Consider the following 20,528-nt stretch of genomic DNA (forward strand, 5'->3'; position numbering starts at 1 on the left):
GGCAATTTTAAGAAACTTTGTAATTGGGTTTATTAGACGAAAAATGCATTTTTATCATGAAAAAGCAGTTTGAAGCTCTCCCCCCCTGTCTTCATGGTTTTCTATGGAGAGGGGAGAAGGGAGATAAGGCACCAAAACAGGACAACAAAGAGTTAATTTACAGCTACATCACCGAGCTATCTCCTCTGGAGTCAGCACTGACCTCTCTGACCTCTAAATACCAGCTTTCACACAGCTCCCACTGTGTAATCCTTTGTTGGTGCTGGTGACTAATCTCCCTCCTCCCCCCTCCCCTCTCCATAGGTTAGTCAGGGCTTTACTGATGTAAAAGAGTCAAGATTTCCTGATAATGAGCAGTGGATGAGAGAGAGGAGGTGGGGAGGGGGAGACCTGGGGAAAGACTTTTTGAATGCAGGTAATGGCATATTTGCCTGATAAACCTAATTACAATGTTTCTTAAAATCACCTGTACTATTGATATCTGCAAAAAAAACACTTTAAGCTGAGCATCCCTATGGTCTAACTGTTCACAACTAACCCTACTGTAAATGTTAAGGAGGTAAGACTACCGCCAGTGCCTATGTACCTGTCTCTTTATTTGTGTTAGTAAACTGATTTTTCTGAGATGCTTATGAAATCTTCCTTGGTATCATTGCACATTAAGATGATCAATGTTGTTTCAAACAACTTCCCTCCATTGATGGCCTTTGTGATTTCCAACATATTTGTAAATCCATTTATTTACCACAAATGACTCCCTTACTCCTCTTCTGTTCCTCCCCCTGCTTGATTGACAGCCAGCTGGAAGCAGACCCCTGACTGCTAATCAAGGGGGTTGGGCTGGAAGGGGGATCGAGGAGGTGTTGCAGCCCTCAGCATTTCAGGGGCTTAGGACATCCTATTTGACACTTGGTCCCTGAGAATAGAAGCGTTTTTCTACATAATGGAAGCACAGAAATATATATAAAAGGTACCATGAATGAGGGTAACCTGTGCTATTAAACACCGGTCACCCCTGCGTATCTGGTAGCCTAAGCTATAAATGCTTTAATGTGGTCCTAAGTACGGAACCCCCCGTTTCATGTTACCATATGTTCTGTATTCATGGGGCAACCACTGTGAATGAATCATAAAAACTATGGAATTTTTTTTTAGCAAACAAATATAAACTATTTACTTATATATGGGCAATTTACTCTTTAATGGCTGACTGCTGTTAAACGTCCAGGGTTCTGCCACATATATTTATATATATCCTTGCACATACTTTTCATTCTTTATCACCCTCCTTTGTGCTCATTAAACAGCTCGATAATTAAAATCCAGTAAATGAAAACGCTCACGTTCTTGAATCCTCTGTAGAGAATCTGCAGCTCCTTCTTTGTGAACTTTGTCTGTGCCTCAAGCAACTCAAGCGCCTCGGGGCGATGCCGAACTGTGGCCATTTCCAATTCATCTTCAACATTGTCTGAAGAAGAAGGCAAAATTTAAAAGTTAAAACAGAATTGATTTAAATTAGCTTCAAGTTTCAAAAAAGAGAAGAAGAGCCCCTAAGAACTGAGCAGCGTCATGTCCCATAGGGTTGGTTACAATGGTTGTCCTTCCTTATGACCATATAACACTGATCTTGCCCTTCACTTATTTAATGTCTAGTTGTTCTTCCTGTTATTAAGTCACATAGTTATGTATTCTGTTCTGGTAAGTGAATACATACAAAGATATCCCAAAAATCCACTATTTTTGATTATTAGGGTGCTTATAGCCATATAGTAACTGCACACTGCTTACATTTGCAGACATCACCTTATACTTTAGGAGAGGTTATAAATAAAACAAAAAGGAAGAAGCAACATGGTAATTCTCGATAGGGATTTAAAGGGTTATTCCAGCGAAAATCAATTTTCTTTCAAAGCAACTGGTTTCAGAAAGTTATGTCAATGTAATTTACTTCTTTTTAAAAATCTCAAGTCTTCCCATAGTTATCAGCTGCTGTATGACCTGAAGGAAGTGGTGTGTTCTTTTCAGTCTGACACAGTGCTCTCAAAAGAAAACCTCTCCTGCTCTGGAGAGTTCCTGACACGGACAGAGGTGGCAGCAGAGAGCACTGTGTCACACTGAAAAGAATACACCACTTCCTGCAGGACATACACCAGCTGATATGCATTTGATGCGACCAAAATGTGCAATTTTGCAGTTTGGAATTTTTTTGCACTTACGCTGTTTACCGTGTGTGATCAGAAATGTGATAATTTAATAGTTCTGGTAATTACACACGCGACAATACCAAATATGTATTTATTTGTTTTTATTTGTAAAATGGGAAAAGGGGGTGATTAAAACTTTTATTAAGGGAGGGGATTTTTTTTATTAATTAGAAAAAACTTTTTTTTTCCACATACAGTAATTAGAAGCCCACTGGGGGACTTCTATATACACAGCACTGATCTCCGATTGATCTCCCAATACTGTGTATATAATAGAGCAGTGATCCAACAGATCAGTGCTCTATTATTCTGGTCTGCAGCAGACCAAATAGATGGATTGCTGAGCTGGGATCAGCGTCATTCCAACGCTGAGCCCTGGCCCGGCCAGTATAAAGGATCTCCACCCCCCCCCACGATTGCATAGCAGGGGGGGAGATCCGCCAATAGACACCAGGGAGAGGGGCACCGCTGGACATTTAAATGCAGCTGTCATGTTTGACAGCTGCATTTCACTGTCCTAGTTAGCCCTGGGGTTCTGGCCTGTAGAAATCAGCTGGGTTCGCGGCTGTTCAGAGCGGGGTCACGGGGCAGCCCCTCTCTGAACCTCCCCACCTGCCACAGGACGTGCCGGTACGTCCTGCGGAGGGAAGGGGTTAAAGGAAAACTATCAGCAGGTTAGAAGTGCTGGATAACCCCTTTAAAGAGTGTCCTTCATTAGACGCCTCTCCACAGTTCTGCGTGGAGACACAGCTGACTCTGGAAGGCAACTGTTGGTGTACCGGTGGTGGTCCCAACCTTCAGTGCATCGCTACTGCTATTGGCTTTGCACTCCTCATAAATATACATGTCTGGCTCTGCAGATTATCTAAGTCCCAGCCATCCCCAATTCCACAGTCATGCAATAAGAGTCTTTTCATGGTACACCATGATTCTTACTGTGTGTTACATAGGAACCACAGGATTTAGAAAGGCCTTGACCTATGCAACCCGCAGACCCAGTCATGCATATTTATGAGGAGTGGGCAGCAGTGGTGCCCTGGGGGCTCGAGACCACCTCCAATGTACCACATAAATTAATTAGTATAATAAGAATATCTTTTTATAATAGTATCTTAGAAATTGGATAGTACACCATCTATTCAGGTCTGGTTGGCTAAAGTAGACCATATATACAGTATAGATTAGAGGAATTAGTGTATTGGGAGCACAGATCTCATACAAAATTTTCCAAAATATGGTTCCTCTGGGCTGCATTTAGACAGTCAATACAATCAGATTGCTCACTCCAACACCACTCCCTGACCCCCCCCCTTAACACTTCCTTTAATCTTTCTGACCCTGAATAGGAAAGAGTTAATGTTTATACTCTTCATACTGAATCCACATTAATGGCTTTATGCTGTTTGAGGACTAGAACAGTTTTCTTTTCTATCTGTCAGCTACATATCCATCTGTATCCCCCCACCCCTCCTCTTCATTCTCCGATGGTTTCAAATATGAACATCACTGCCATTTACTTAACCTTGTTGTTATAGTCTCAAGTGTTACAATTGTTAAAGGGCCTACTTGTTACAGAGACCATGTTACTTAACTTTTATTCTGAATTATTTTTGAATTCTTGTCTTTTCCTTATGTATTACTCTCTATTTGATAAATAAAATTGAAAAGAACAGCATGACTATGATCTGTGTGGCAGAGCCCAGCTACACTTACTATAAGGTCAATATGGGGACTGGTGGTTCCCTTTAAGCAATATATTGCATAGTAAACTGGCTTTCATTGGCAACTCTAGGCAGCACTTTTATCCTAGTGCTTGAGGTCTCAAAAATAGAAATAAATGGCCCAACAATGGTCAGTAAGGTTGGATCCAATTACCTAGGACAGACATGGTTGTTGATGTGATGCAAAAGGAAATTTACATTTAATAATATATTTTCCTGTAGAGGCACAATGGTAAAGTGTATGAGATGTCACCGAATATAATACTGCTTCAAGTCCTACTCAATATTTTACATGTCTCGTCCTGATGTCAGAGGGAATTATGGCTGGATTTCCTCCAGCAAAATAGACTTGGCTCTATTAGTCATAAGCCTGTAGGTGTCTATGACTGAGTCTCCTAAATCCCAAAGACTTGTGAACCAGCATGTTATCCTGTCTGTCAGGTGTACAGAGCTTTGAGTTGTGTTTGGGACACTAGATTGCATTTTTCATCTCCGTTATATTTCTTCTGATACATGGATGAAAAAAAAATCAGAAATATACATGTTACGGTATATAATATACTGCAGCTACCTGTTCAAATGTAACTATTCTTCACTTAACTTCACTTAAAGTCAACCCCCCCCCCATTTTTTTTTTTATAAAGGGGGTTAATATCAGGTTATGGGTGTGATTATAACATCACAATAGTCACTCTCATTATTAAAATTGAGGTTCTACCCTTTTGACTATTAACTAAATCTAATTATAAACCCACAGAACTTGGGGACAGAAAGGTGTATTAAGAAACTTTAAGATGAAATTACCAGCTGGTTAGAAGGCATGTAACCTGCTGATATATCCCTATAGTGCAGAGGGTGCCGAAGATGAAGGTAACTGGTAATATCCTGAAAACAATGCAGAGGATAAAGGTAAGAAACTTACCTTCATCCTCAGAGCCCTATGACCTATAAGGAGCCATCAGCAGGTCAGATACGTGCCCTATGCTATTTTATGATAGTAACATTTTATCTTGGGGAGTTTGCTACAGGTCCTATTTTAAAGGGGTACTCAGGCCAGTTACATTTTTTTTTGCTGGGGCTGCATAGAAAATAATAAATCTTCTATTTTTGCCTAACCTATTCTCCCTGGGTCCTTCTGGCCTCTGTTGAACACTTTATCTGCTCTGTCTACTTTCTATGTAGTCTTTGCACTATATAAAAAAGTAATGTCTGGTGTGCCCCTTTAAGGGGCTGTCTGGTTTAGGAAGCACTTTTCTTATTTGCTATTATGAAATCGATAGGGTCCATGCTCTGGAATCACAACTATAACAAATTCCTTTACGACTGAATATTGTTTTAGACTATCTTATTATACCTTTTTCCAGTTTATGGTGTCCATTAAAATAAATGAAAAGAGGAATAATCTTACCTCTTATTCACACTTTAAATTGAGGCTCTTGTGTTACTCCTACTGCAGGGTATTAAAGGGAACTCCGGGTAGGGGAAATTATTTTCTATTAAAAAATACAATGAAAGTTCTGTAGATGTCTCTATATAATGTATTACAGTGTCTGCGCAGTTCTGTCACATTGGTAGTTGGCTGACATCCAGGAAGAGAAGAAATATGGCCTCCCTGGTCTCCTGCTCCCTTTGCTCTCCCCCCTCAGGAGACAGAGATCATGTGACCACTGTCTCACATTCAGTTTGTTGAGCACAGAGTGAGGATGCAGATGTGACAGGAGCGGAGAGGGGATGGGAGGGGCAAAGGTTATGGGAGTAGGAGAAACAGGAAGTTATAATGGTGCAACTCAAAGACTACTGGGAAATGTAGTATTATAGCAGTACACATGAAGAGGAACATACAGAAAACTGCATCAGAGGTGCCAGGACCACTGTAAAACCACATAAAAAGTGTAGCGGGGGGGGGGGGGGGGGGGGGGGGACATAGACTTTGCATTGTTTGGAATTTTCTTTTTATAAGGCGCCCAGAGTTCCCCTTTAATGTATGACATCAAAACAGACAAACATTGTATAGAGCAGAATAGGGACAAGTGATGGAAATATACATCATCACATAACTGATGATGACTATATCTGTCTTTTTTGGTGCATAATTTAGGTTTAAAGTAAGGAAAGTAATAATTTTTGGCTCATTTTCAGGCTTTCTAGTCTACAGAAGTTTACAGGATTACACTTGTATTAGTATTTATTTATCCAATATTTTTGTGCTATTTTGACCAATGGAAGTAACCTGTCGCCATACTAAACATCACTTAAACAAGAGAGTATAGTCTGGTGACAGATTCACTTTAAGAGAGCAGACACATTTCTGAGCACATGCAACTTTTATTATTTGGGCAGAAAAGTGCTTTAATAATGTATACCAGCAAAGATCAACCAGCACTCAAAATGACTCTGTTTAATGACTAAGAAATGTCAGTGATGTCCATTTGAAATAGATGTTGTAAATGAAACTGGTTATATACAGTATGAGGAACCTGAAAAATTGTGTTTAAAAGCCTTCTATCAAGCAAGCATAACTATTGAATCCATTAAATCATGATATACAGTAGTTGATAAAGAAAGAATTGATGGCATAGTTCAACATGGTGTATTTCTTCCAATGCGATATCAGTCCACTGGTTATACAGCTGGTATTACAACACTAACAAAGTAGAAATAACCGACCCTCAATATCACCCCTGAAGAAGCCAATATCTCCCCTGAAGAAGCCACATTTGTGGCAAAACACAGTGGGTCCTCATTTAGTCCCTGGCTGGTTTGATGCTTCCTTCCATTTATTCAGTTAAAGTGCGATTCCTAACTTTTTACACTTTGGGTTTCTCTTGTAGATGTACTTAGACCATTATTCTCTACTGTAATTGCATGTTTTACACTGAAATGTTTATCCACCATACTTATATTTCTTTTTTATGTTAGTAGTTTATATTTTTAATGCAATCTCTTGTTTAATTGGTAAATGGTATTGTTTAATATTGGAATATTCTTAAACAGATTGGGAGGCATAGTTTAATATATATGTTCAGAAATTTTTATATTGTTAGGTGTGCTACTTTTGATATGTTCTTTTGTTCTAATAACATTTTAGTTATTGAGTTATACGCTATATTGTTATTTCATGTTGGAGTCTATATTCTTTTGGCATCCTATATTGGGATTTTTTTTTTTACTTTGTATTTCAGAAAATCTGTCAGGACCTTAAAGCCTTACAAACTGGACAGTCCAGGTCAAGAGTGGTCCGATGCTGTTCTCTTGAGCATTCTGCAATCTGACAGATCGAAGGAAATTATGTTTATTCACCATAGCTGTGACTGTATTTTCTAGTCATGACAAGTGGTTACATTCCTAACACTGTCCCAGACAGTGACGATTGACAGCCTGAATGCAGACTTCTCCCTGTACTCAGGCTGTCAATCAAGCCTAACTGGCTGTAGGGGGCGTTTCTTTGTGACGGTAACCACTGGCGTGGTGAATAAAGATAACTTTATCTGCTCTGTTCGGAAAGTCATCAGAACCCTTTTCTCCTGGCTTGTCTGGTCCTTGGGCCAGTTAGTGAGGCCCCAAGGACTGGACAGATTCTCTTTAAGTTTAAATAGTAGGTATGCATATAGCACCACCCTTCAAGTTGCCGGCCCTGTTTTTTTTATATAGTTATAATTGGCAATATCACACACATTGGCCAAATCAAATACTGTAAAATTCCTTTAAACACTTGTATAAACAGTATTTTTTTTTAACTTGGTTACTAAGACTGCCACCCTGTAGTTGTCCGATTCTGCACTTTATGGCAGACACCGTCGCTGAATCACGTCGAGTGTAATTAGCCAGGTGGTGTTTACGTGTCAGCAGACAGAGGTGACTTTTTTGTAATAGAGATGAAGTCATAAATTCTGGGACTGAAGCTCATTAATTTATGTTTCGTGTCATCACAATGAATGACCTAAAAAACCTTTTGTTCTACTCGAATGTTTCTTGCCTGTTCTGGCGTCAATCTTGTCGTTCTGCAGCAAATTTTGGATTTACTTGTAAATAATGTAAAATAAAAAACAACAACTGTACAGGAGTGAGACAAGTACATTGTAAATTTTTCATTGCACAGCTATCCCTTTTTTTCACAAAATGTTTTCCTTAAAGCAATAAAATTCCAATAGTCCATCCGTAACCAGATACCATTTGTAGATAAAACAATATGTAAATTTGTTGAGACCGTTTGCAGTTCTATGTTAAGGCTATATATATTATTATCTATATTATATCTACCATGATACTGGTTGGGGATCACACTCCAGCTCTACAGAACAAGTACATAGGTACTCTTTATTATATTGATAAGCTGTTGTGTCTGCACACAAAGGAAATACCACCACTAAGAATGGATTGGTTATTAAGGGCTATTATGACTAGTATTTTCTTTCTAACAATATGCTATGCTTGAGGGAAAACATGAAAACCTCATACTTACCTTCCTCGCTCTCCGGGTCCATCCAGTTGTGCACTGACCGCCCAGCCAATCAGCAGCAGGGGCAGGACACTGCTGAGTGGGCAGTGCATGTGCCGATCCCAAACACAAGCGGGGGGGATTATGAAAGGGTGTAAATATACACCTGATGTAAACTGCCCACAACAACCAATCACAGCTCCTCTTATAGTTTACCAGAGCTGAAAGCTGAGCTGTGATTGGCTGGTGTGGGCAGTTTACACCAGGTGTATATTTACACCCTTTCATAAATCTCCCCCAAGAACTTTTGTGCAATGGGAGCAGCCCCGGGACAGTGGGAGAAGCAAGGAATGTAAGTATAGGGATCTTTAACTTTTTTTCTCCAAGTCAAGCACATTCTTAGAAAGAAAATAAAAGTTTTAATACCTCTTTAATACTTTTTCTTATAAAAGTAATCAATAATCCAAAAGATCAAGCTTTGTTGAACCTTATGATTCTTTTGTCCTGGCTGGGATTTGTTTTCTTTACACAGGGCAATATTGGTGTATTTGGCCATTGGAGCAGCATGGACATTATAGATAACATCTGAGTAAAATCTTATATAGTCTCTTTGCAGTCACTATTTGCTTTCAGATCTCTTAAGTCACTACCTCTTCCAATTCCCTTCTTGCCTCTTCCTTCTCCATAGACTTGTATGGATAGCATGTTACCTAATCCCTCAAGAAGTTGTTATTCCATCTTTTAAAGACAAAATGAAATTGGCATGGGGGAACCAAGAAATAGAGAATGAAGCTTTTCCTCTAATAAATCATATTATAAAGTTCCTTACACTACTGATTAAACCCCTTCCCTCCTGGGCATATTTTCGTTTTGCCTTTTAGTTTTTTTTAGCACTTGCATTTTTTCCCCAATAGACCCACATGAGCCCTTATTTTTTGTGCAACTAATTGTACTTTGCAATGGCAGACTAAATTTTTGCATAAAATATATTGCGAAACCAGAAAAAAATAATATGCACAGTGAAATTGAAACTAAAACGCAATAATTTTTATTGGGGGGGGGGGGGGGGGGTTGTGTTTACGCCACGCACCATATGGTAAAACTGACTTGTTATATATGCTCCTTAGGTTGTTACGATTACAACAATATGTAACATGTATAACTTTTATATTATTTGATGGCTTGTAAAAAATCAAAACCTTTCAAAAAAACTAAATGATCTTTAAAATTGCTCTATTCCCATGCTTATAGCGCTTTTATCCTTTAGCCTATGGGGCTGTGTGAGGTGTCATTTTTTGTGCCATGATGTGTTCTATCGGTACCTTACTTGCATATATGCAACTTTTTGATTGTTTTTTTATCCCAATTTTTCTGAATTTGATGTGACCAAAAATGCGCAATTTTGCACTTTGGGATTTTTTTGCGCTTACGCCATTTACCGTGCGAGATCAGGAATGTCATAATTTAATATTTCGGGCGATTACGCACGCGGCGATGTCAAATATGTTTGTTTATTTATTTATTTATTTTTATTTATAAAATGGGAAAAGGGGGGTGATTTAAACTTTTATTAGGGGAGGGGATTTTTTTTATTATTAAAAACACTTTTCATTTTTTTACTAACAGTAATTAGAAGCCCCCTGGGGGTCTTCTATATACACAGCACTGATCTCCCATTGAGATCAATGCTGTGTATATAATAGAGCACAGATCCATCAGATCAGTGCTCTATTATAATGGTCTGCTGCAGACCATCTACATTGATTGCCGAGCCGGGATCAGCGTCATTTTGACGCTGAGCCCCGGACGGCTCAGTACACTGGATTCCCCCCCCCTGCAATCGCATCGCGGGGGGGAGATCCCCCACTAGACATCAGGGTACAGGGCACGCAGGACTGTTAGAGGCAGCTGTCATGTTTGACAGCTGTATCTAACTGTCCTTATTAGTGGGCGCGGCCGATCAACGGCACCCTCTTATAGCCGCGGTCCCATGCTGGAGTAAGCAGCCGGGATTGCGTCGGTTCAGAGCAGGGCCCCGGCGCGGCCCCTCTCTGAACCTCCCCACCCCCCCGCAGGACGTGCCGGTACGACCTGCGAAGGGAAGGGGTTAAGCAAACGTTGAAATTGCATTGACCATTTAAAGACTAAGCATAATTTTATACAAATTTTGACACATTATACGTTTAAATCTAAGCTGAGAATCTTTTGTTTTTAGTTTGCTTTGCTCAGATAGTGGTGTACACATCCATAGCAAATCACTTCTCATGTATTAAACATTTTAGGAAGTTATCCAGCTTGTATTGTTGGAAGTGTATACTAAACTAAAGCTTGTGCTGCTGCTCAAACCTTATAAGTAAAAAAGTATAGTAAAAAATAAAAAAATATATATCATACAAACTAGTATGCCAACTTCTGGAGATTCTTAGTAAATTATTTCTTATTGTGTTAAACTTTTTTTGGCTAATTTCAGAGAAACCCTGATTTCCTTGGGTTCTTCTGGGAAACTGGAAGGGTGAGTTCAGCTGCTCCGATACATACACTGAGAACTAAAATATTCATGAAGTTTCTGTAAAGCTGCTCCAGCCAAGGTTAGTACATTATGTGCATGATACAACAATTCAAATGCAACTGCTTTATCTTTAGCAATGAGCTCCCCTGAATACATAGAAGATGAGAACTTGCTTTCAATTTCTGGTGATGTCTTTCTGACAGCCAGGCAGGGCAAGAGGCTCAGTAACCTCTGCTTAATGTTGTAGTTAGTATTGTTCTTAGCGTAGAGGAGACCTAAAAGATACATGAGATAGTTTGTAACAAAATGAGGACGGAAGCATCAGGCTCCATGCATCATATGTACCATGTATAGTACAAAAAAAAATAAAAAAAATAAATAAATATATATATATATATATACAGTGGTGCCTTGGATTATGAGCATAATTGGTTCCGGGACTGTGCTTGTAATCCAAATCCACTCTTAAACCAAAGCAAATTTTCCCATAAGAAGTCATAGAGATGCAGACAATTGGTTCCACACCCCAAAAATAATGATTTATTATTCTGAATAACATGTAAAACAGATGAAACAAACATTCAGAAACAGCAGAATATGTGATATTATAAGTTACTGTACAGTAATGGAGAGGATGGGAAACACAAGGGCTGACAGAGACTGCAGGGAGCAGGAAGGAATGAGCAGGGCAGATGTGGGCACAGTATAGCAGCACTCTCTGTCCGGGGAGAGAGAGGTTACAGCTATGGAGAGACTACCTCCACAGTCCTGTCCCCTGATGTAAGCCCCAGCCTGAAGTGGATCTGTTATGATTTGGAAGGTGAGGGAGACTTCCTGGGTCAGAGTACAGGGCTGTAGACCCCACTATGCAGACCATGCCCCTCCTCCACTCCCCCTCCCACCCAGTACAGGGAGCTCTTAAACCAAAGCAATGCTCTTAAACCAAGTCACAATTTTGAAAAACTGTGAGCTCTTAAACCAAAACGCTCTTAAACAAAGTTACTCTTAAACCAAGGTACCACTGTATATATATATATATATATAGCAAATGACCACATGCTGGGAGTTATAATTTCACAACAGCAGGTTAAAGCTGCATTAGTAGATAAGGGATTGTCCAAGATTTAAGAAAAATACATTTTTTCCAGACACAGCGCCACCATTGTCCATGGACTATGAAGGGTAATGCCGCTCAGGCTGGTAAAGAATGCTAAAGAAAGGAAATACTTAGGGGCAGCAGACCCATTCAGTTTAATGTAGTTTGTATCTACATTGTATTATTAAAGTGCACCTGTCGTTCTAACTTTCAAAATCTAAATCAACAGTAGATGTGATACAAAGCAAGTTTGCAATACGGACACATTCCTGTGTTTAGTCTCCTTTTTACAACCAGCAAAAGTCAGAAAATCTGCCTTCAGGAGACTGGACCTGGATTTCTGGTAAGTATAGTGTTGTTTTAATGCATGATAACAACAACAAAAATAATGAATGTATATGGCAGACTTGCTTTATATGACATCTACTGTTGATTTAGATTTTGAAAGTTATAATGACAGTGACACTTTAAAATGAATGACCACAATTAGAGATGAGCGAATCATTCAGAAATTTGTTTCATGAAGTTGAATTCAGAGAATATTTGCTCGAATTCGTGTATTTGTGAATTGCTAACAAATGAATTTTATAATTGTCCATGTTCGCCGATACGTACAATTTTTTCACTGATCAGAATGGTTATAACAATCATTTTTGAACATGCGAACATTTATTTCATGATGTATGCAACTGTGTAATGTTCGCAACTGTGTAATGTATGCAACTGTGTCAGTGTAAGCTAACATGTGTGTTCGCTATTGCAGTCTCCATGTTTAGCGAATCTGGAAAATTCACGAATTGCAATGGGGCGAGTTAAACGCCCAGTTCCCTGCGAATCGGAATTTGTCAGATTCGCTTTGCTTATCTCTAACCACAATGTCCCTAGACCTTGGTATACGTCAGCATCCCCTTTTTTTTGAGAGAATACTGGCGTATACAGTACCTATTATAGAACAGATTAAAGGGGTTATCCAGTGCTACAAAAAAACATGGCCACTTTCTTTCAGAGGCAGCACCACTTATTGGGTTTGGATGGGGATCTGTTACTCAGTTACATTGAAGTGAATACCACATGTGAACTGGAGACAAGAGTGGTGCTGTCTCTGGAAGAAAGTGGCCATGTTTTTGTAGCGCTGGATAACCCCTTTAACACAGTATTAACTCAACCTATGAGGGAGAGGCCTACAGAGCTGATACGGCACATATTGTTTTTCCTGCACAGTGACACTCCTAGACACCCAGATACATTAGGAATTGCACCCAGTCCCATTCACTTAAACAGTGCTATGCTGCACAGCAGGTAGCAATGACAGTGAATTAGTGCTACAGCCTTTTAATTCTAAGGTTTAATGAGGGTCCCAGATATTAGACCACTCAACAAAAATTAAGTGATGGCATATTCTAACGACATATCATCACTTTATGAGATAGAAAATCCCCTTTAAAACCAGAAATGGCTAGGTATTCAAGCACCTTGTACTGATCAGAACACTGTACTTTGGCCTAGTCTGCACCCATTAGGTCACAGTACACTTACAGTTTCTAATGACAACCAGCAGAACTGTGATTTCAGCTCTAGTCTGTACTACTAATTGTAACTCAGGATCTGTACAAGATAGTCTGTGTAATGCATTTACAAAGTTTTTTTTTACATTTCCAATAAGATTTATTTAATAGATAGATACTAAATAGTATTAAATGGACCAGGCTCTGTGTATGGATTGGAATATACAAGTAATTTGCACATATGGGGGACATGGATGAAAAGGCGAATATGCCTTTTTTAGGCGCAGATGGGGCAGATGGGCATCAAAATATTAGAAAAGGGTATTTTTGTGAATATTTTGTTTGTATCTGCCCCATCTGCGCCACCTTCGCCAGTGGGACGGAGAAGGGGTGCAGCAGCACGCAGAGGGGGCGCGACCTCTGTGTGTGCCGCATTTATCATTTTTCTGGTGGAAAAATGACACTGAAACCTATGCCAGCTCTGAGCTGGCGTAGGTTTCAAAATCTTTGCACGGACGGGCTCCGTGCGATTGGGATTTATGTATCCCCTGAGCTCCGGAGCTGCAGGAACATTTGTAAGCCCGGCGTGAAAAAACACTGGACTTTATAAATGTTCCCCATTGTATACAGTATTAGGCTATGTTCACACAACATATGTTTTTGTAAAAGTACGGCCGTGGTTGCAATTGGCAACAACGGCCGTACTTTGTACGAAAACATATTTTGCCTTGCCTTCTATGGGATCCCGTTAGGAGCGTATACACATTGTATATGCTCCGGCTGGGATCCCTCGCGGCGCCACAAAGAACTGACATGTCAGTTTTCTGTGGCCAGTATTCAGTAAATAGCGGCCACAGAAAACCCTGTCAGTGCACACTATGAAGCGAGCGGCTCTGGCCTTAAACTTCATAGCGTGCAGTGGGGAGTTCTGATGCGGGAGTGCACGCATGCGCTCGCATCATAACCCTGCAGCCAAAAAGATCATCCGGCCAGTACTGCAGTACCGGCAGAGATGATCTTTTCAAAGAACGGCCGGTCTCTTATGCCATGTGAACATGGCCTTACTTGTTTTATGCAATTTCTATTACTTTATATTAAATAATACTTTGCATGCAACATGTATATAGACTGGGTGCCCCAATGTTTTTCAGCAGGTTTGCTTGATATTATAGAGGTTTAGCTTAGCACAATATATCACATTAGAGAAAGGCACATCTATGGCTATTTACTTCTATAACTGTAAAATAGAAGAAATTACAATCGAAAAAATAAAGTGATGAAATATTTAAATCCCTAGAACCAATAGCAATATTACCGTTACCCCGGCAGCTGAATAACAGCAATAAATGGAAGCAAGACATTGATGAATTCAGGCGGCTACCATCCTGTCATTAGGAGAGTAAATACTTTTAGTAGAGTTGATTCTTCTGCCTTCCCTGGTAATTATATACTCCATCACAGCGCAACTAAGAAACAGGCACCTTTGTTAGCATGAATGATGAGGGGCGCGCGACAAATAAAATATGAAGCAATTATTTATTTTACTGTTGTTTAGTCTCAGAAGTGTTTACTGGCTCCAAAACTCTTCCGTATCGACGTGACGCAAATATCTTATGATGGGACATGTGTGGTAGGGAAATGACAAAATGGTGAAATAGAAATGTACATATGCAAAAAATAGCAACAAAGAAAAGATTTTGGTTAAAGGTAGAAAAGCATGGCACCGAAAACAGCACCACTCTCGTGCACAGGCTACATCTGGTATTGCAGTCCATCCGTATTCATTATAATGGGTCCCAACTACAATATCATGTATACCAGGTTGCAATTTTTTGTTTTAAGTTTCTTGACATGCCATCATATATATATATATATATATATATATATATATAAATATAAAAATTTTATTCCCCCCCCCCCCTCATCTGCAGAGACGCAGAGGTCTGGACAATGTCATAAGGAGAATCTGGTAGGCCCGGCCCCAGTGCTTAATACCTGCCAGGTGCTTGGGAATAGATCAGCGCCGTGCACAGGAACAGGGTGGCGGTTCTAAAAAAAAGGACCACACCACACCAGCGAACCTCCTTCTTACTATAGCCTCTCTCCACAAGTTTACATTTTATTCTCTCAGAATTTTTCTTGTACTCACTAGCTATCCTCTTAGCTACTTTTAGTTAGGACTTTTAAAAACGTGAGGCAGGCTGGCTAGTCCGATGTAGTTAATTGTTCTTATCAGTGGGCTTGGAATACAATGTAGTCTCCAACCCCTGATTCTTCCTCCTAACCTCCCCATCCAGGAAATAAATAACTTTGATGTCATATTCCAATTACAATTTTAACATCTTATGACATTTGTTCAATTAATCCACGAACAGTAACAGTGAGTCCCCACTGTATGTCCATAGCAAGCACTAGTTGTCCGACGTGGGCAAGCTACCACTAATGACAAATTTCTCTTCAAACACATGCATAAACATATTTGATAGACTTGGGAATAGTGACAAGCCCATTGAAGCTCCATGTAACTGGAGGAAAATACTTTCATCAAATCTAAAATAATTCCTCGTTAGGACAGGATCTAGCAAACCCATTTAGAAATAATCATATCGCTACCCAGTCTACAGTTCTTACTTAATTACTCTGTGATACAGTACATTCCCTCATCCTGGGATATATTGGTATCTAAACTATGTACATCGAGAATACTGTAAGGAAGTGCCATTGTCACTATCAATATCTTCAGTGACAAAGAAAGAAGTCCCATATCAGACAGACATCTTTTAAAATTTTTCACAATATCTTGCAAGAAAGAGTCAACATATATCAACACGGAAACCGGTACCGGACACAATGGGTCGGCCGCTGGGATGCTGCAGTCCCTGTGGATTTTAGAAAGCAAATACAAAACGGGGACAAAGGGATTATCCTCACAAAACATGGTTCTTGACAGTACATTCATGAATGGTGCCACTACTGACAATATCCTTTCTAAATCTCATAGTCGGATCACTTTGTGATTTATTATACAGCTTTTAATCTGATAGCTGTTTTAAGGCTTCTACGACGTAGTAGGTGCGATTCTGAACCGCAATCTCAACTCACTTGTCTGCCTTTTTTATGACTGTATCTTTCTGTAACATCTCTAATGGCATGAATTCAAGCGTACGGGCTGTATGTTCATCCTGCATCACCATATGTTCGAAAATGTTCAATAAGTCATTAAGTACATCAGGATCAAAAGTTCTTCTATCGACACTGGTTAGTTCGGATGTTCCTGACTGTACAGCACCTACGAGGGGCAATTAATAAATCTAGTAGTGAGGTCAAGAAGATAGAGGAGAAGTTAAAGAACTCCAAGACTGTGGATAAATGATTGAATGACTCTATTGACAAATTTTGAAATGTGATATTGCAAGGAAATATTTCTAAATTTGAGTGTGATACACGTGATTATTTATTGAACTGGGTGAATAGATGTGTCGAAGTGAGTAGATGTGAAAAACAAAGGATTGAGAGGTCATCTAATTCTACTGATTACTCCTCTGAAGCAGGGGATGCATGACCTTACAACCAATTAACAACCTGCAAGTTTTTAAGAGAAAGCAACAAAGAAGAAGGAAAATACAGAAGAGTCGGTAGGGAGCACACAGTCGAAAGACAGGATCGAGCAAAAATCTATTACATGGCCTGATAATCATTTAGCAAGGGCTGTACATCACTAATGATGTCTGTGCAGCCTTTGCCTTTTGCCATTACCAATCCATGTTCCCAGTCTCCTTCTGTGCTCTGCTTCCTCCCCAGTCCCGTGTGATGCAACTTCAGAGCGGCCCGTCAGAGCTGACAAGCTGCTCAGCCAATCCCTGGCCAGGAGCCGAAGCTGCGGCACGCGAGCAGGGGAGGAAGCAGAGCACATGAGGAGACCGGGAACATGGACAGGTAATGTAACCTGTTTGTTAAATCGTCAGCCGCTTATAATCGTTTCATCTGCTGATCATAGTCTCTAATACACAGAGCAATAATTGCTCCGTGTAATAGGGCCCTAAGTATTTACACATCTTTATGATACTCTCCTTAAGAAGAAATATTACCCCTTTGGTTCCACACTGTATTAGTCTAATACTCTATAAGGTGAAAATGACATCGAAATATTAATTTTATGAAATTACCATATTTTTTGCTTGATAAGACACACTTTTTAGCAAGAAAGTATCTTGCTAAAGAGTGCCTGTTAAATCACCCTGACTGCTTCCCTAATGGTCGGACAGAGCGCTGTGTTGTTCCCGACCACTGGATGAGCTGTGCAGGTACTGATAGCTGCACAGTCCTCTCCCTTCTCCTGCTGGACACCGATCAGTGAGATCAATGCCGAGCAGGAGAGGAATCTGGAGGTCATGTGCATCATCTCCAAATTGCTACTTGTAGAAGCCCCATAGGAAACTTAGAAATAATGAAGCTGCAGAACCTGTAGGCCATTCAGTAGTGTCCCAGTCACATGATTATTTGCATAACTGGTAGGAGAGATCCCTGTAAGTAGGGACAAAAAGCGTTCAAAAAAAAAAAAAAAAACAACAACACTCACTTGTTCTCCCTTTTCTCTGTTCCTTTATTTGTGCACCAAAATAATAATACAGAGAATGCATATTTTCCTGTTCTGGAGCTTTTTCATTGGTTGTTGATGAAACATCTCCTCTCCTGATTCATGAATAAAGAAGCCGATGAAAGGAAGAGCGAGTGGCTGGATGTTTTTTCTTTTTGGAGTCTATTGTGGAGCTTTGGCTCTCTTTATGATGCTTGTAGCGCTAACCACCTGTACTCCCTGAAAGCCAAAAGTGGATCCAACAAAAAGGAGAAGTAATAAATCTTCTTTTATATTTTTAATTCCATTTAAACCCACTCTGGCTTAAAAACCTTCATCAAAAACAATAGGTGTGCTCTTCTGCAACATTTCATACCAGAATCCCAAAGATAAAGATTCTCTGCAAATTAGTAAACACAAGAAATCCAACCCGGTATTTATTCCCAAATTCTTCTAATGGAAGACTCCTAGTTGTAAGAAGAACAACAAGTATATAACTATATTAGAGCCTCTTAGCTTACACTCCCCCCCATAATACACACTGGTTGAGGCTGCTGTAATCACAGGACTTTATTTATTGCTTGCAATTACAGTATCTGTCTCAGTAACTTTCTCAAGTTATTTAAGCTACGTCTCTTTTTCGCTTTCTCTGTCTTGCTCTCTTGATGCCTATATATTCTTCTTCTTTTGGTAACAACAGAAAGGAAGTATAGGGCTGCAGCAATTCAATAATTAAAAAAAAACAACACATTCTGTCCAAAACCTGGCAGAACCGTCAGCTCTCTTTGTTTTAGGACAATAAAATACACCGCAAGTTGTACAGATGAAAATACTGCACGTATACATGTTTCCAACGCCACATGTGCATTATAAATAGCTCATTATTTAAAAGCAGAGAAGGGCCTATGGCAAAACACATCCAAGTAATAAGCTATCATCATGCATAACCATGAGCATCACATCTGCATGGTAGTCACATTCTTGATAGCACAAATTGATTCCTATGATGAATATTAAATACTTAGCTAAAAGCCTTTTACATGTCTTTTATGTGTACATAACATATTAACAGAATTTGCCAAGAACTATGCAAAAAAAAATATATATATACAAATCACATAACGAAAGATACAATATAGCACAATGAAGCAGTTAAACCCTGTGGTATTCTGGTGTTTAAATGAAAGATCCAATAAGCCTCCCCTCGATCACGGAGAATGTGCCTCTGATCCCTACCCCTTATCAGGTTCTTTACTTTTTCAATTCCAACTACTCGGAGATTTAGTGGAGCTTTTATGTGTGGGAATATAATGCCTTGCTGTATTAGAAATGTTCCCATTATCCAGGTTAGAGATATCGCCTAAATGTTCTAATATGTGCGCTCCCAGCTTTCTGGATGTACACCCTACATATAGTTTATATCATTCTGTATGAGACAGAAATAAAGGGTGTGTATTGGATTCTGTATCTACATCAGTGAAGGCATCACATTTTATAGCGGAATAACCTGCATCTATGTACGCCCTTTAGCTTGGAGAGTTCTCGGAGATCTTTGGAAATAACTAGATTCCTCTTACTTTTTTGGCAATTGGGTTAAAATTTCCTTAGATTAAAAAGGGGATTGCTAGCTGATCGGTGGGGACCTCCCCTGATCATGAGAACAGAGGTCAGTGGTCTCCTGAATGGATTGCTAATAGGGATGAGCGAACCTCGAGCATGCTCGAGTCGATCCGAACCCGAACTTTCGGCATTTGATTAGCGGTGGCTGCTGAAGTTGGATAAAGCCCTAAGACTATGTGGAAATCATGGATATAGTCACTGGCTGTATCCATGTTTTCCAGACAACCTTAGAGCTTTATCCAAGTTCAGCAGCCCCAGCTAATCAAATACCGAATGTTTGGGTTCGGATCGACTCGAACCCGGTTTGCTCATCTCTAATTGCTAAACATTGGTGAGTGTTGATCATTGTTATCATGACCTCTTTTCTTTTGATTGTAGGGGGTCCTTCCATTCTAACCCCCATGATCAGGTAGGTATCCCTTATCCTGTGGACAGGGAATAACTTTTAATCTTGGCATAACTTCTTTAAAGGGAAACTTTTAGCAGGTTAGAAGAATCTAACTTGCTGATATGTCTTTATAGCGCATGTTGCCCTGAGAATTGAGGTATTTTTTTTAATCTTCATCCTCAGTGCCGTTTCCATTATATAAGCAGTTTATTCCCTATGCTAATAAGCCATTCTTGTGCACTCGGGGTGGGACTACCCAGTGTACCGATCCAACCCTGCTTATATTCATTGGAATAAGCGGGCTGGCCAGAGACGGATCGGTACACTGGGGGCAGCATTCCTCCCCTAGTACACCAGAATGCCTTATTAGTATAAGGGTTAAACGGTTAATATGAAGGAAATGGCGCAGAGGATGAAGGTAAGAAACTCACCTTCATTCTCAGCTCCCTGTGTCCTATAGGGATATATCGG

General features: G+C 39.8%; 1 protein-coding gene across 4 annotated transcripts in view; it reads right to left on the reverse strand.

Annotated features, from left to right (window-relative positions):
* The window catches only part of KCNIP4 (potassium voltage-gated channel interacting protein 4), a 405,696-nt gene that overhangs the window by 59,807 nt on the left and 325,361 nt on the right, over window positions 1-20,528 (reverse strand). For all 4 annotated transcript variants that reach the window (XM_069976475.1, XM_069976474.1, XM_069976473.1 and 1 more), the window contains exon 2: window positions 1,344-1,468. In XM_069976475.1, the coding sequence (XP_069832576.1) occupies window positions 1,344-1,468 (125 nt within the window). The remainder of the gene's footprint in view (window positions 1-1,343; window positions 1,469-20,528) is intronic.

The sequence above is a fragment of the Dendropsophus ebraccatus genome, chromosome 7, assembly GCF_027789765.1.
Source record: "Dendropsophus ebraccatus isolate aDenEbr1 chromosome 7, aDenEbr1.pat, whole genome shotgun sequence".
In the NCBI taxonomy this organism is placed as follows: Eukaryota; Metazoa; Chordata; class Amphibia; order Anura; family Hylidae; genus Dendropsophus; species Dendropsophus ebraccatus.